Here is a 14,306-nt window from a genome sequence, read left to right as displayed (position 1 = left end):
TAAAAGAAGAGTGAGCGCTCCCTGAGGTCTCCTACTTCTTAGACATTTGAACCTGGACAGGAGGAGAAAGACGTGTGAGAATGGCAGGAGAGGCTAAAAGGAGAGATGAACGAACTGCTGGAGGATCAGAAGGAAAGCAAAACAGGTTGGAGACAAATCAGTTGCTCTTTAATAAAATAGATGAAGCAGCATGTACACTTGTGAGACATGCACGTGTAAGCTCAGGTAAACCTCTACAACATGCTGAAATGCTGCTTCTAACACAGAATAGACAGACGAGCATTAATCGTGTATTCCCACAGGATGGAGCCCGAGGCTGACGATCAGCGAGTGGAGCGAGGTCAAAAGAAGCGTGGCGTGCTGCCCAAACGACTGCTGATAATGTCGTCTGTGGCTGTTGTGCTCATCGTGCTGCTGACTGTCATCGTTGTGCCTGTTGTGCTGCTCACTAAGACGTCAGGTACATTTTTACAATATGTACGATATAAATGATAAAACAATGATGCAACTTTATGATCCAGATGATGAAAAGTACCTGAGTAAATGTATTTATTACTCATCACCATGCAGCAGCCTTTACCCACCTGTGGCCTTTCTTCAAAGCATTTTCTCTGCATTGGATCTGAACAACAGTCAAATCTGAGCAGACGTGCCAAAGCTTTGTTTCTTGTTTTCTATTTGCACCATAGTTCTTCCAAATATTTCAGTTCAGGATTTTTTAACTGCTGTCATGTATACCATCAGTAAACTGTGACATTACTGCTTTTACCTAACCTTTGACCTGTATCTCAAAGACCTGCTTTAGTTGGATGAGCAGGCGACCACATTGGTTTGAGTCCGACCTGCGGCCCTTTGCTGCGTGTGTCCCCCTCCTTCCTCTTCACCGTGTCTGTCTAATAAGGACAAACACAGACTGTAGGCTTAGCCGTGGTTCTGGAAGGTCAAAGTTCACGACTGGCAGTGTTGTGACATACATACCTACTGCATGTAGAGTTCACCTGAGTGTACAGTGACAGTAAGATGTCTTTGCACAGGTGAAACAGCCCACAGTGTTGCAGGGTTTCACAGGGTGCTGCAGCCTCCAGCAGTGGGCCTTCTCCAAACGTGACACTTAAATACTCGCTGTGTCAGCATCACAACTTTATATTGCTGCTGCTAAAATCAGTGGTTACAGTGATCAAAGTTCATTTGATATCATACTGCAGCTCATTGCAATGCCATGATGCATGAGTGCTCATCATTTGGCTTCTGGTCTTATGACAGGACCACAGTCATGTGGACAAAAAGTACACGGCTGCTTTGAACTGTGTGACTTTTGAATCAATTGACATGAAATGTAACAAAGATAATGTTACACAATGTGTTTTGTGCTATTAGACCTTGGTCTCTTTGAGTAATATGTGACAGTAGCTTCTTTAAAAAAGACACTAAGAAAAAAGCCTTCATGAGTATCTGCAGCGTTAAGCCAGTGCAGACTTTCAAATCCCATCTGTCTCACAATGGCTTCATGCTGACAATCCCAAACACACTGCCAGTGCAGTAAAAGCATATCATGATAGAAAAACACACAGTGGGTCATTGTTGTGGACTGGCCACACTGGACCTGGAGCTTCAGGTTAAATATTCCCAAAGAGACGAGAGCTCGTGTGAGACAGGTTAGGCTGTTTGGACCAAATCTTTGAAGCTCGTTAGACCTGTACAGGCTGCATGTTTCATACATTGCTCCCATTTAGTATTTTCCTAGGAAAACATAAAGAAATAAGAGGTGGCTACTGTAGCTGTTATCTTGTAGAATTAATATATTGATGTAAAAATAGTAAAACATGGGGTGTTTTGCACTTGGACCTACATCCATATGAACCTGATAACCTGCTGATGGCTAAATGATGTCACAGGGCTGTTACTGTCAAAAACACTGAGACCACTTACACTTTTTCTGAGTCTGGGGTTGATGTCATTCAAACAAAGAGTTCATACACAAACCATCAAAATTCAAGTCTGGCACCAGTTTTGCCACAAAGCAGCATTTCGACGTCTTTATTGGGCAACAAACAAAAAAGAAACGATATAATTATATGCAGAGACCTGGAGTTGACTGTGTGACTATGACAAGGATGGGTTTAAACAGAATCTTTAAGCTGAAGAAATGAATGAACTTTAAACAAACTGCTCTCCCAACAAAGAGCAGCCTCCCCAAAAACACACCGTCGGCTGTTTGAGTTGAAAGCTCCCAGTTCTGCTGTGACAGGGACTACGTACCTATGACTCTGTCACTGTCTTGCTGTCCAATCGTGTCCCTCAGCTCCTTCTTCTGCCTTGTTCTCTGGTGGAGACATGCTGGAGTACTTGGTGCAGACGGGGAACATCAGTGAAGCGGACGGCCTTTTGGCTACGTGGTTTCACCGAGCCAACAGCAAGGAGGACATGTACAAAGCGCTCATGGGTAAAAACACCCAAACTCACACAGACAACACTGCATTATTTGATGGTGTTGGTGCCTGAACCTACAGTCAGGTACAGACAAAACACCGCCTCCTGTCATCTTTTCAGGTGACACCATGATCTTGGAAGCTGACGTCACTCTCATGGGTTATGGGACCCCTGATGAGAAGCCAGTGCCGATCATGGCACACCCTCCCGACATATATAGTGACAACACTCTCGACGAATGGTTAGATGCTGTACTGGCTTCTGGAAAAGGTACAGATCAGAGCTGTCTCCACAGAACATCCATCAGATCAGTTTTTAAAGGCGTGTTTGTTTGCAGGCATCAAGTTGGACTTTAAGGCTCTGGAATCAGTGGGTTTGTCACTGGACCTGCTTAAACAAAAGGAAAGCAACAAGGGAATAAACAGACCTGTGTGGCTGAATGCAGACATCCTCAGAGGCCCCAACATTCCAAGCTTTGTAGCTCCAGTCAATGGAAGCGGGTATGAAATCCTAGCTAGACCGGACACAGACCCTCGGACAGAGTTCAGAGTTAGGAAGGGAAAATGTCTAACATCTAAAGACTGATCGGAAGGTTGGTGGTTCGATCCCTGGCTCCTCCAGTCTGCATGCCAAGTGTCCCTGGGCATGATGCTAGCCCCAGGTTGCTCTCCGATCTCAGCATGAATGTAGTTAGGAAGCACTAAAAAGCTTAGAAGAAAGTGATTGGGTGAGTGTGGTGTGGAGAACTTGGGAGAGCAGGAAAGCGCTATGTAAGAATCAGTCCATGTCTCCCTCTTTTTTCAGGTTTTTGGAGCTCGTTCAGGACAAGTTTCCAGATGTGACTTTGTCTCCTGGATGGAAGGTATAGCATGCTCACAGTAAGAATCCCATTGAACCACTGTAGCAGGCATGTGACGAGGCTCTGGGAATGTTCCTGTCAGAAACAGGAAGAGACTCGAGGAATCCTGAACTGACATTTATGAGAGAATTCAAAGAAGAATTTTAACTTTGAGCTTCAAAACAATCCTTTGAGCTAAAGTAGACAAAACAGCTTTTATGTTCTTGTGATCCCTAAAATTAAAGACAGTTGGATTAATGTTGACATACATTACCCATCAAGAGTTTGGACACCTTCTCATTTAATGGTTTTCTTTATTTCTACTACTTTCTACACTGCAGATACTGAAGACATCAAAGCAAGATATATGGAATTATGTAGCAAAGGAAAAAATGATAACTCTAAATGTATTTAGATTCCTGTAAGTAGGCGCCCTTTGTTTTGTTGACAGAGCTGCGGCCTTCTCTCAGCTTCATGATGTCGTCACCTGAGATGGTTTCACCTCACAGGTGAGCCTGTCAGGGTTCATTGGTGGTGTTGGAACCATCAGTCGTGTTGTGCAGAAGTCAGGGCTGTTAGCTGTGTACCAACCTATTTGACAACTGTTAGAGTTCATATTATGGCAAGAACCAATGAGCTAAGTAAAGAGAAACAACAGCCCATCATTACTTTAAGAACTGAAGGTCAGTCAGTCGGAAACTTTGAATGTGTCCCCAAGTGCAGTCAGAAAAACCATCAAGACTACGATGAAACTGTCTGACATGAGGAAGCCCCAGGAAAGGAAGACCAGGAGTCCCTCTGCTGCTGAGGATACATTCATCCGAGTCACCAGCCTCAGAAATCACAAGTTAACAGCAGCTCAGATTAGAGCCCAGATAAATGTCACACAGAGCTCCAGTAGCAGATACATCTCTACATGTTCAGAGCAGACTGTGTGAATCAGGCCTTTATGGTCAAACAGCTGCTAAGAAACCACGACTAAGGAAAAGCAACAAGAAGAGATTTGTTTGGGCCAAGAAACACGAGGAGTGGACATTAGACCATCTGTGCTTTGGTCTGATGAGTCCAAATCTGAGACCTTTGGTTCCACTTTGTGTATGGATGGTCTCTACATGCATGATTCCCACTGTGAAGCATGGAGTTGATGGTTTGCTGGTGTGGGGGGCTTTACTGGTGACACTGTTGGAGATTTATTTAAACTGAAGGCACACTGACCCAGCATGGCTACCACAGCATCCTGCAGCAACATCCCATCATGTATTGTTCAACAGGACAATGACCCCAAACACACCTGCAGGCTGTGTGAGGGCTGTTTGACCAAGAGGGAGAGTGATGGAGGCCTGGCCTCCACAGTCACCTGGCCTGAACCCAGTGGAGATGGTAAACACATGGTTTATATTTTTGACTGAACAACAGCTGTACCTGCTTTATTTCTTTAGGTACTCTACATTCACCAGCTCACAAACGAAACCTACTCCAGAGCCATGGTGGAAGAAATGTATAACATGATCAAAGACGTACCTCAAAGGGTGAGTGTGAATCCAGGTTTCAGTGGTCCCAGTAGGTGTTCGACACGCTCCCATCCCAACACGCCTGGGACAAATCGTCGGTGTGTTACGTGCTGGGATGAGAACGCGCTGAGGTGTCGGAGAAAGGCAGAGCTGACTGTTCAACGTTTCATCTCTTAGGTGACGTTCCCAGTCCACGCCATGCTGGTTCGCAGCGGCTGGCAGCACCTGAGCTGGCTCCTCAACCAGTCACCACGGTAACAGATAACTTCCAAGTTTACTATGGCAATGACTGAAAATCTGCAAACCAGTAACTGGGGGCTGCTGTCTGTCCATGAGCGCCACAGACTGACTGGTATGTTTTGTGTCTAGGTTCAGCCTGACTTTGTGGCAGGGCTCTGTTAACCCCAGCGTTAGCGACCTGCTGTTTGTCCGTGACAACACCCACCCGTGGCAAGTCTACTATGACATATATGAACCCACGCTGTCAGAATTTAAGCAGGCTGTAGGTGAGGAGCGTTTATGTGGAGCAGATTTACACAGATTATGTTTGGGTAAAATAATAATTGTGTTTGTGATTTATTCAAATCAACAGATTTGTTTTCAGTGAGTTCTTTCTGACTGTTGTTGAAGAATAAAAACATTATTAGAAAAATCAGTGAAAACTAAACCTTTTGCTCATTGTGTGTATTTGTTTAAGCTTCTGAGATGAAGAAGAGTTTGCTTCTGTTTAGTTCTTCCTGCGTTCATTGTGTGTGTTCACAGGTAAGAAGGACAGCGTGAGGAGGTTCTATCCTGGAGGAGATCTGATGGAGTTTCTCCACCCAGGTTACAGCTCAGACCTCATGAACCGCCTGGCTGTGGCTTTGCTTCCCGTCACCGGCCGGGCCTCCCTGCTCCATCGGCTTTCAGGCAGGTTGACACAAACGTTTTACACCTCAGGGTTTATAACCTGATTTTAACGTGCCAGACTGAAACGCCCGGGCAAAGCACGCTCTCAAAGTTGTACTTTACATATGCTAGCAACATCTGGTGGTAACATTATGAATGACAGTGTGGCACTGTGGCGAGAAACACCAAGAAACTGCCTCATTTGTGCCACAAAGCATTCAGCGATCCCTCATGAGGTTTTTCTCAAGGTAATTTTAAAGTGAACTTGATGTATGACGTCATGTGGCAGCTGAACCTTTGTGTTCACATCGGTCATCAGGATGATGTTCTTAGTGACTCTTGGTGGCAGAAAAGCTGGTTTGAACATTTCTGAACCTGCTGATGTCCTGGGATTTTGACCGTTACAGTAACAATTGTGAAAAACGAAAACTATCTGTTGTTTTGGTAGAAATGAAAGCGACAGAAGTGTTCACAGCTGTGCTGAGCAGAGAGTACAGAGCACAGCTGCTTGATCAGAAATCAGTGTTTGAAGCCGCAGTGGACAGAGGCGGCGTGTTGGACAACGGGGAAGCGACTGCTGCAGAGGTGCGGCAAACATTTGTCCCTTTGAGTATCAGTCGTGGTCACAGCCTGTCCGTCCCTTCATAGCTACGATCTCCTATCACCTCATGATAATGCAGCATGTCACAGATCAGCTGTTCATCCTGATGATGTCAAACTGTAAAGTAAAGTAACTGTAACTGTAACTGTAAAGTCTGAGGTTTGTGATTGGCAGCTGAACACGGCGCACACATATGAAACGCTCTCCTGCTGTAGCTAACACTTCACATGCAGCCCGCCTCTCTTACTGACTGCAGCACTGCATTTATTTGCATCCATAAATCTTTAAAGTGTCACAGGTGACATCAGTGCTCTCAGTCTCACTCGGTACTTTTAATGCTGATTTTTGAACGTTTACAACAAAGAAAATCATCCATCACTCGATTAAAACAAGAAAAAAACACAACACAACACTTTATTGTAGTTCAGTGGAAAAAGTGAATATTCATGTTTTAAACCAGCTCGTCATGTTGAACTGCAGCAAACAGTTATAGTGTTAAAATGAACCTGCATTAAGTACAAGCCCACACCTGTACAGCTGTTACAGTCATGTACCTCAAACATGAACAGCAGCTTAACAACTCAGTGACTGACACAGCGGCTGATTTTACTCACTTAACAAGTAGATTTTTACTGCTGACCTTTGTATCAATCCATGAAATGATCATAAAGTCTTCCCACCACATAAACCAAGCAGGCTGTCCCTACAGTGAGCGTCTGGTGCTGAGGAGAGCCTCGGACAGGCTGCTGCCGCTGTCACAGTCTGTTCCTGGTCAAGTACTGGCTGCAGGAGCAGAAGGTGTGGTAGAAAAAGGAGGACAGGCCGGCAATATCTGTGGAGATGTAGGGAAGGACCTCCGGAGACGCCTGGTTAAAGTAGCTGATCTGAAAGAAAGATAACACACTAATAACAGCCAGCTGTGATAAGAGTATATGTACGATGCTGTTGTTCTCACCAGTGACTTGTTGTCTTTGGTCTCCAGTATGGTGAATCCAGCACACAGAACCTCTCCTCTGTTATAGCCTTCAGTGGGAGGCTGAGTGGGCAGGGACACTGAGCGTAGGGCGATGACATATGGGTCTCTGAAGGAAAACAGAAAGGGAACGCATCAGGAAATCCTGCAGGACACAGGTGGATGGATCTGGTTCTACTGACCCGCTGCCACATGGCTTCCTTTTGGAGGCCAACAGGATGAAGTCCTGGAGAATCCCTTTTGCCTGATTGGCTGCAGTGGGAGATCCCATCGCGCCATGACGCACCGATGGAGTCACCACACGATATATGAAGTCATCGTTGTCAACCAGCTGAATCAGCTCGCACTTCCTGTTTGAGGAAACACATACACACTGTGAAAAAGGTGACTGACAGCACTGTTTAAAGACTGAGCTGCAGTTTACTCCACATGTATCCACGGCAGAGGCAAACAGCTGCATCTGTGCTTCACCAGCTGAGGGTGGAGCTCGTGCATAGAGACACTGAAGGGGAAACTACATAACAAAGGGCTTGGTGATGACATCACCCAGATCTCCACCCATCTCTGCTGCTTATCCTTCTCAGGGTCGCAGGGGGTGGAGCCTATCCCAGCCGTCTTAGATGCAGGGTACACACTGGACAGGTCGCCAGTCGGTCGCAGGGCTAAACACGACCATTCACACCTATGTGAGAGTTTCGAGTTAACCTAACCCACTAACTGCATGTCCATGGACTGTGGAGGAAGCTGGAGGACAGGGGAGAAACAGGGGGCCGTGGAGAGAACCAGGGAGACGCGGGGGGAACCCAGCGGGATGCGGGGGGAACCCAGGGAGACGCGGGGAGAACCAGGGAGACGCGGAGAGAACCAGGGAGACGCGGGGGGAACCCAGCGGGACGCGGGGGGAACCCAGGGAGACGCGGGGAGAACCAGGGAGACGCGGGGGGAACCCAGGGGGATGCGGGGGAACCCAGGGGGACGCGGGGGGAACCCAGGAGGACGCGGGGAGAACCAGGGAGTGGCGGAGAGAACCAGGGAGACGCGGGGGGAACCCAGCGGGACGCGGGGGGAACCCAGGGAGACGCGGGGAGAACCAGGGAGACGCGGGGGGAACCCAGGGCGATGCGGGGGTACCCAGGGGGACGCGGGGGGGAACCCGGGGGGGAACCCAAGGAGACGCGGGGGAACGCAGGGAGACGTGGGGAGAACCAGGGAGACACGGAGAGAACCAGGGAGACACAGAGAGAACCCAGGGGGACGCCGGGAGAACCAGGGAGACGCGGGGAGAACCAGGGAGACACGGAGAGAACCAGGGAGACGCGGGGAGAACCAGGGAGACACGGAGAGAACCAGGGAGACGCGGGGGGAACCGAGGGGGATGCGGGGGAACCCAGGGGGACGCGGGGGGGAACCCGGGGGGGAACCCAAGGAGACGCGGGGGAACGCAGGGAGACGTGGGGAGAACCAGGGAGACACGGAGAGAACCAGGGAGACACGGAGAGAACCCAGGGGGACGCGGGGAGAACCAGGGAGACACGGAGAGAACCAGGGAGACGCGGGGAGAACCAGGGAGACACGGAGAGAACCAGGGAGACGCGGGGGGAACCCAGGGGGATGCGGGGGAACCCAGGGGGACGCGGGGGGGAACCCGGGGGGGAACCCAAGGAGACGCGGGGGAACGCAGAGAGACGTGGGCAGAACCAGGGAGACACGGAGAGAACCAGGGAGACACGGAGAGAACCCAGGGGGACGCGGGGAGAACCAGGGAGACGCGGGGAGAACCAGGGAGACACGGAGAGAACCCAGGGGGACGCGGGGAGAACCCGGGAGACACGGAGAGAACCAGGGGGACGCGGGGAGAACCAGGGAGACGCGGAGAGAACCAGGGAGACGCAGGGAGAACCAGGGAGACGCAGGGGGGAACCCAGGCCTGATTCAATGATAGCATATTAGATGGAGCTGTAAATCAAAAATCAGACTCCTGTCCCACTGTGATACCTCAGTGACCGATCCACAACATCCAGTTATTGTTTTAAAACTGGGATTTCCCACAGTGGTCTGCTCCACCAGCACAGGCCCACGGTGTTGGCAGCATCGGAGACAAAGCTCCGCCTCCTCCACAGACATGTTCTTTCCACCACCTGCTGGTCATGAGATCAATGCAAAGGGTAAGGCTGCAAATCTAAGCAGCCAGGATGAGTTTCATCTGCAGGCTGGCTCGGCTGGGGGAGAGCCACCGTTCCCCTTTTATTTAAACGTGAGAATAAAGAGACAGACAGGCCCTCACAGCTAATGTCACTTTAACCTTAACTGATAACATGTCAGCCTCAGTGCAAAGTGAGCAGCATGAACCTAAACCACACATCGCTTATTTTTAACCCTGAGCCTCAGAAAAGTCCATCATTGGAATCGGAGAACAATACCGAGGCAGCGAGTAGAAACAGGGCCGAGCGACTGCTGCTGTGAAGCACAGAAACCGCTGATCGTAGCAAAGGTCAAACAGACGAGTCCCAGAGTCTTACTTATAATGCGAGTCCCAGCTCGGCCTGTTGCTCAGCTCAGCGAGTAAATCAAAGGCTCTGTGAGCAGGAACGTCCACCTCATATTCGATCTTGAAACTCAGCACGGACTTCTGCTCCAGGGTGTAAAGCTGAACCTGTGAACACAACATAAAGCACCGATGGGGGCAGACTCACACAAACAAACAGCTCATTAGTGAGAAGCACATACCTGGTCCTTCTCACAGCTCAGGCGCCAGTTGCTTCTGGCTGCCAGCATCTTCAGAGCTGAGACGTTGTTATAGCTCAGATACACCTGGAAGCACAAACACAGGAAACACCACAAACTCATCTCCAGAGCTCAGCGTTAGCAGGCCGCCTCCCGCCATTCAAATACTACTTATTATATATGAATCAGTGCCGTCCAACAGTTCAATTCAACTTTATTTATATAGCGCCAAATCACAACAAAAGTCGCCTCAAGGCGCTTCATAGATACAGAGAAAAACCCAACAATCATATGACCCCCTATGAGCAGCACTTTGGCGACAGTGGGAAGGAAAAACTCCCTTTTAACAGGAAGAAACCTCCAGCAGAACCAGGCTCAGGGAGGGGCGGGGCCATCTGCTGTGATTGGTTGGTGAGAGAAGGAAGAGTGTAAGTATTAAGGGTGCAAAATGAAGACAAACTGCTGCAGCACTATTTCTCATCTGCAGTGAAGGTGAAGCACAGCGGTGCGACTCGTCGGCCTGTCGACTAAATCAGTCTGCAGGCGCGGTGAGAGTCTGACTGTGGCTCAGCTTTGGAGCTAAGTGGGACATAAACACGCTGAGGTCTGCTCGGTCAGATCATACACTGACATATAAACTGCAGTGGAACAAACAAATAAAATCACTGAACATCCTTTAAGAAAGAAACAGAAATCATGTCCCAAAAGTCGTGACGACGCAGCACCGACACACAGCTGAGACGCTGATGTGGGTGAAAAGAAACTAAATGAGCCTATTAAAGGTTTACTGTGTCCAGCTCAAGCACAGGCTGTGACATCATCAACGACAGCTGATGAGCAGCTCTGTGGAAATCAAAAATACTGTTTTATGTCCGGTTTTTATAGATTCAGCTACAGAAATGAGAACTAATGATGTTTTTGTGACAAGCTGCTAGCAACAAGGTGCCTACACAATCAGTGCCAAGTTGTCTGTTATTTGTAATACAGTAATATACACATGTATGTAAAGAAGGTTTGACTTCTCTCCCGTGAGTCGTGGACTAACGTGAGCAGTACAGGTGACGCGTGGAGCTTCTCCTCACCTGGTTGGTGGGATCCCAGGGAACAGACAGAGGCTCCTCCCCCTGCGTGCGGGAAATGATGTACTTCCTAAACACAGTTACAGGAATCAGGATGATGGCACTGTGGGTCTGTGCAGCTGCACAACAAAAGCTGATGTAAACGCAGAGACTTTAGGGGCTGTTTGGAGACATGTACCTGTCCAGCCTGATCTTTTTCCTGGCTGTTGCCTCCTGAAACCTCCTTTGTCCTTCCTGTAAATGAGAGACACACAGGCAGAGGGCACCAGTGTGTAACACAGCAGGCAGATTCCCAGCACCAGTTCATGACCAGTACACCGATCTGTGCTACAAACTGAGTGGAGTGTTATTACTCGGTGTTTGTTGGTGCTGATAACGATCTACGACTACAGCGAGCGCCCTTCAGCCTGTAACGACACCATGGTCGCTCCATCAGACGGGTTTATGACTGATAACATGATTTGAAGTTCACAGCTCTGATCTTTGCTCAGCCTTCGGCTTAATGGTTAATCGAGTGTTTCTGCACCTTCTGTTTATGATACTCATGTTTTATTCTACAGGACGATCTCCACAAACTGCTTCACCACAGTGTGAATGAAGCTGACACCAACTGTCAATCTACTGCTCCACCCTTTTTAACAACACCACCAGAGGCCATGTTTCCTGCTCGTCCATCCATCAGCACCACGGGCGGTGTAAAAGACCGACCCAGCTACACTGATGTCACCCGCTGCTTTCTCTGAGCTCACCTTGGATCAGCTGTTATCAGGAGTCTGGCTGTGAAATCAAACGTTCACAGGCTGATGTCTTGTGACTGACACCTTGTTAGCCAATCAGAGTGCGGTTTCATACCACAAATTCTGAAGCAGATTTCATGTCTTTCAGTCAGTATTAGCCAATCACAGACAGCCGCGTCACATCCAGACACTTTACGGATGCAGCACGCTAATGAGCCGTTTGTGAGAGTTAGCTTAACTCACCAGGGGTTCAGGTCGTATCCGTGGTAATGTGCGTGGCTTCCCGCCATCATCGAGCACCTCAAAGGTCATGAAGGCGGAGTTTATGTGTCGGTTAGGCCCCTCCTCGTGGTAGGCCTCCGCACGCACGCCCACCTCCATGCTGCAGTAAGGACACGTGTCAGTTCTCTGTCTGCTGCACAGCTGCAGCGCTGAGCCAGTGTTCTGGGATACCTGTTTCTGAAGGCATTGTTCACGATCGCCTTCAGCAGCAATCTGTCTCCAACCTGAGAAGGTCCTCTGAAGGTGAACATGTCGATGGCTCGAAGGGTGGGATGAGCCTGAGACAGACGACTGCAAGCAAAGAGCACAGAGACAATAGGCCACGACCTCCCACGCGCTCGCCGTGTTCAGGTTACTCATACAGATACAGCTGGACAGATCCTTTAATCTGCACCAGGACTGAACTACACTGATCACAACATGGAGGTCAAAGGTCACAGTGATGCATCCTATTTTTAGGTAAAAATATGAAGGAAAGAAGTGTTTCTGACTGTACCTGGCAGCGATTGTAGCTACATTCACCATCCAGGCCATGATCTGCCCTCCAAATGTGTTTACCTGGGATTCAAACACACCTCATGCATGATCTGACAGTCATGTCTCAGCGGTACGATGACACACTGATGCACTGAACAGTCACATATATGTGCACATGTAAAACAGCTGGGCCTCATTTACAAACCTGTGTGTAGGATCCATACGCGCTGATCCACACAGGTGAGCACACGGGTGTTCACTGTTCATAGACATAAACTACACCTTTCTTGGCTGCTACTTCAAAGCACATTGTGCGCTGTCTGTCCTGCGTGCTGCACAACAACATTCAATATTTAGTATTTACTGCTGTTTACACTTAGCTAGATTAACGTGATGGTGTTGTGTTTAGTATGTTGCTCTGTTTTTTTTGCTTGTTTTCTCTTCTTTCTCTTTTTATGTTTCCTTCCTCACTGTCCCTCTCCCCTTCTGTTTTTCTTTCTTTCTCCCTTTCCTATCCCTCAGTCATGTCTGTCCCGTCTGTAACAACTGAAAATAAAATAAATAATAACAACAAAGGTCGATCAAATGGACCAATACGGCAAAGCTGTGATGATCCACTTGGTAAAGTAAATCCATTGGGTCTCCTTGTTGGTCTTCAGACAACAGATCTGGCAAAGAAACCAAAACCAAATCGCTCTGACAGCAGCCGTCAGCACCTCAATAATTAATTAAATGTGTCAATAATTAATTAAATAAATAGTTATGACACATGTAATTAATTAATTATTGACACATTTAATTAATTATTTAATGATATATTTATTTATTTCATTTTGGCAGTCCTGGCGCCTGGCTCTCACCATGAAATAATTTTATCTGTCAGCCTCACCCATCAAACTCAGGGGGCGGGGCTAACGCTGATCGACTCAAAACCATTGCTTTGGCCTGGTGGCCATTGTTTTTAGCACACAACAACCAGCATGTGGAAACTAACAGAACTGAACTTTGAAAAACCCTGTTTGTGTGTCACCAAATACAGTTTTAATATTTTTTTAGCTGAGAATGTAGTGGTTTAATCTTCATGTGTCTGGTCGGTTTGTCAAGATACAGCCTCTTTGCAATAGTGCTTCGATGATTTCGGAGATGTCTGCCCAGTCTCACGGCAAAGCGGGGGACAGACCTGCTCGCCTCGCAAGCAATCGAGCTGTTATTACCGCCGACAAAGCGCAGGTCCCGGTACACCTGTAATAACCCCGCTGACACTGACTTCTTTTACTGAGGTTATATTTATCAGGGTTTTATTTCCTGATGTTCTTATGTGTCCTACGTGTTTCAGTCGCCAATTCTGAATTATAACTAACATTAAAAACATGTTTAAGGAGGAGAGAGAGCAAATAAATTCGATTAACAGCTGATCTTTGGGCTTTTGTTCAGTCATCAGCGTGACCTGATAAACGCATAAAAGAGATAACGTTGGTGTTTCCTCATGTAGTAACTGCTGACTTTAACTGTACAAAGGTTGTTCGACACTATGACACACATACAGACTTCATGATGTTCGGCTAATATTTTTATTGTGAATATTAATCATGAGGGTAAACGGACCTGTACACCACAGAGCGAGGTCAGCATGTCCACGATATCTTCAGCTCTCTGAGGTAACACAGAGTTTCCCAGCTGACTAATCTAACTGTCATCTACCAATAATTCACGGCTCATATCAATATGATTTTACAGAAAAGCATCCTTAATACTGCAACTATTCC

The 14,306-nt window shown here is 47.8% G+C and overlaps 3 protein-coding genes across 4 annotated transcripts in view; 2 read left to right on the top strand and 1 right to left on the bottom strand.

Moving 5' to 3' along the window:
• The window catches only part of LOC146498557 (protein NLRC3-like), a 75,177-nt gene that overhangs the window by 34,438 nt on the left and 26,433 nt on the right, over positions 1-14,306 (top strand). The gene's annotated exons all lie outside the window — the stretch shown is intronic.
• LOC146498559 (protein FAM151A-like) lies at positions 5-7,299 on the top strand. Its single transcript, XM_085140056.1, has 10 exons — positions 5-145; positions 303-460; positions 2,303-2,443; positions 2,551-2,700; positions 2,768-2,930; positions 3,235-3,292; positions 4,708-4,797; positions 4,957-5,033; positions 5,149-5,285; positions 5,542-7,299. Exons 1-10 carry the CDS (start codon positions 81-83, stop codon positions 5,730-5,732), a joined length of 1,230 nt encoding a protein of 409 aa, XP_084996182.1. The 5' UTR covers positions 5-80; the 3' UTR covers positions 5,733-7,299.
• On the bottom strand, positions 6,669-12,531 carry LOC146498558 (acyl-coenzyme A thioesterase 11-like). The gene is made up of 8 exons (XM_085140057.1): positions 12,025-12,531; positions 11,223-11,278; positions 11,048-11,114; positions 9,969-10,052; positions 9,761-9,894; positions 7,424-7,591; positions 7,224-7,350; positions 6,669-7,152 (listed from the first exon to the last, which is right to left on the bottom strand). Exons 1-8 carry the CDS (start codon positions 12,421-12,423, stop codon positions 7,024-7,026), a joined length of 1,164 nt encoding a protein of 387 aa, XP_084996183.1. The 5' UTR covers positions 12,424-12,531; the 3' UTR covers positions 6,669-7,023.

This window comes from Neolamprologus multifasciatus, chromosome 18, assembly GCF_963576455.1.
Source record: "Neolamprologus multifasciatus chromosome 18, fNeoMul1.2, whole genome shotgun sequence".
NCBI lineage: Eukaryota > Metazoa > Chordata > Actinopteri > Cichliformes > Cichlidae > Neolamprologus > Neolamprologus multifasciatus.
Note: the sequence above shows the minus strand (reverse complement) of the source record. Positions and strands in the feature narration are given on the sequence as shown.

Excerpts from the sequence above, each read along its gene's own strand:
- LOC146498559 (XM_085140056.1), top strand. The coding sequence starts at position 81 with ATGGCAGGAGAGGCTAAAAGGAGAGATGAACGAACTGCTGGAGGATCA. Across the intron at positions 146-302 it reads TCAGAAGGAAAGCAAAACAG|GATGGAGCCCGAGGCTGACG; the intron begins GTTGGAGACAAA and ends GTATTCCCACAG. Across the intron at positions 3,293-4,707 it reads CTTTGTCTCCTGGATGGAAG|GTACTCTACATTCACCAGCT; the intron begins GTATAGCATGCT and ends TTATTTCTTTAG.
- LOC146498558 (XM_085140057.1), bottom strand. The coding sequence starts at position 12,423 with ATGAGTAACCTGAACACGGCGAGCGCGTGGGAGGTCGTGGCCTATTGT. Across the intron at positions 11,115-11,222 it reads AAAAAGATCAGGCTGGACAG|GAAGTACATCATTTCCCGCA; the intron begins GTACATGTCTCC and ends AACTGTGTTTAG. Across the intron at positions 7,153-7,223 it reads CCAAAGACAACAAGTCACTG|ATCAGCTACTTTAACCAGGC; the intron begins GTGAGAACAACA and ends TCTTTCTTTCAG.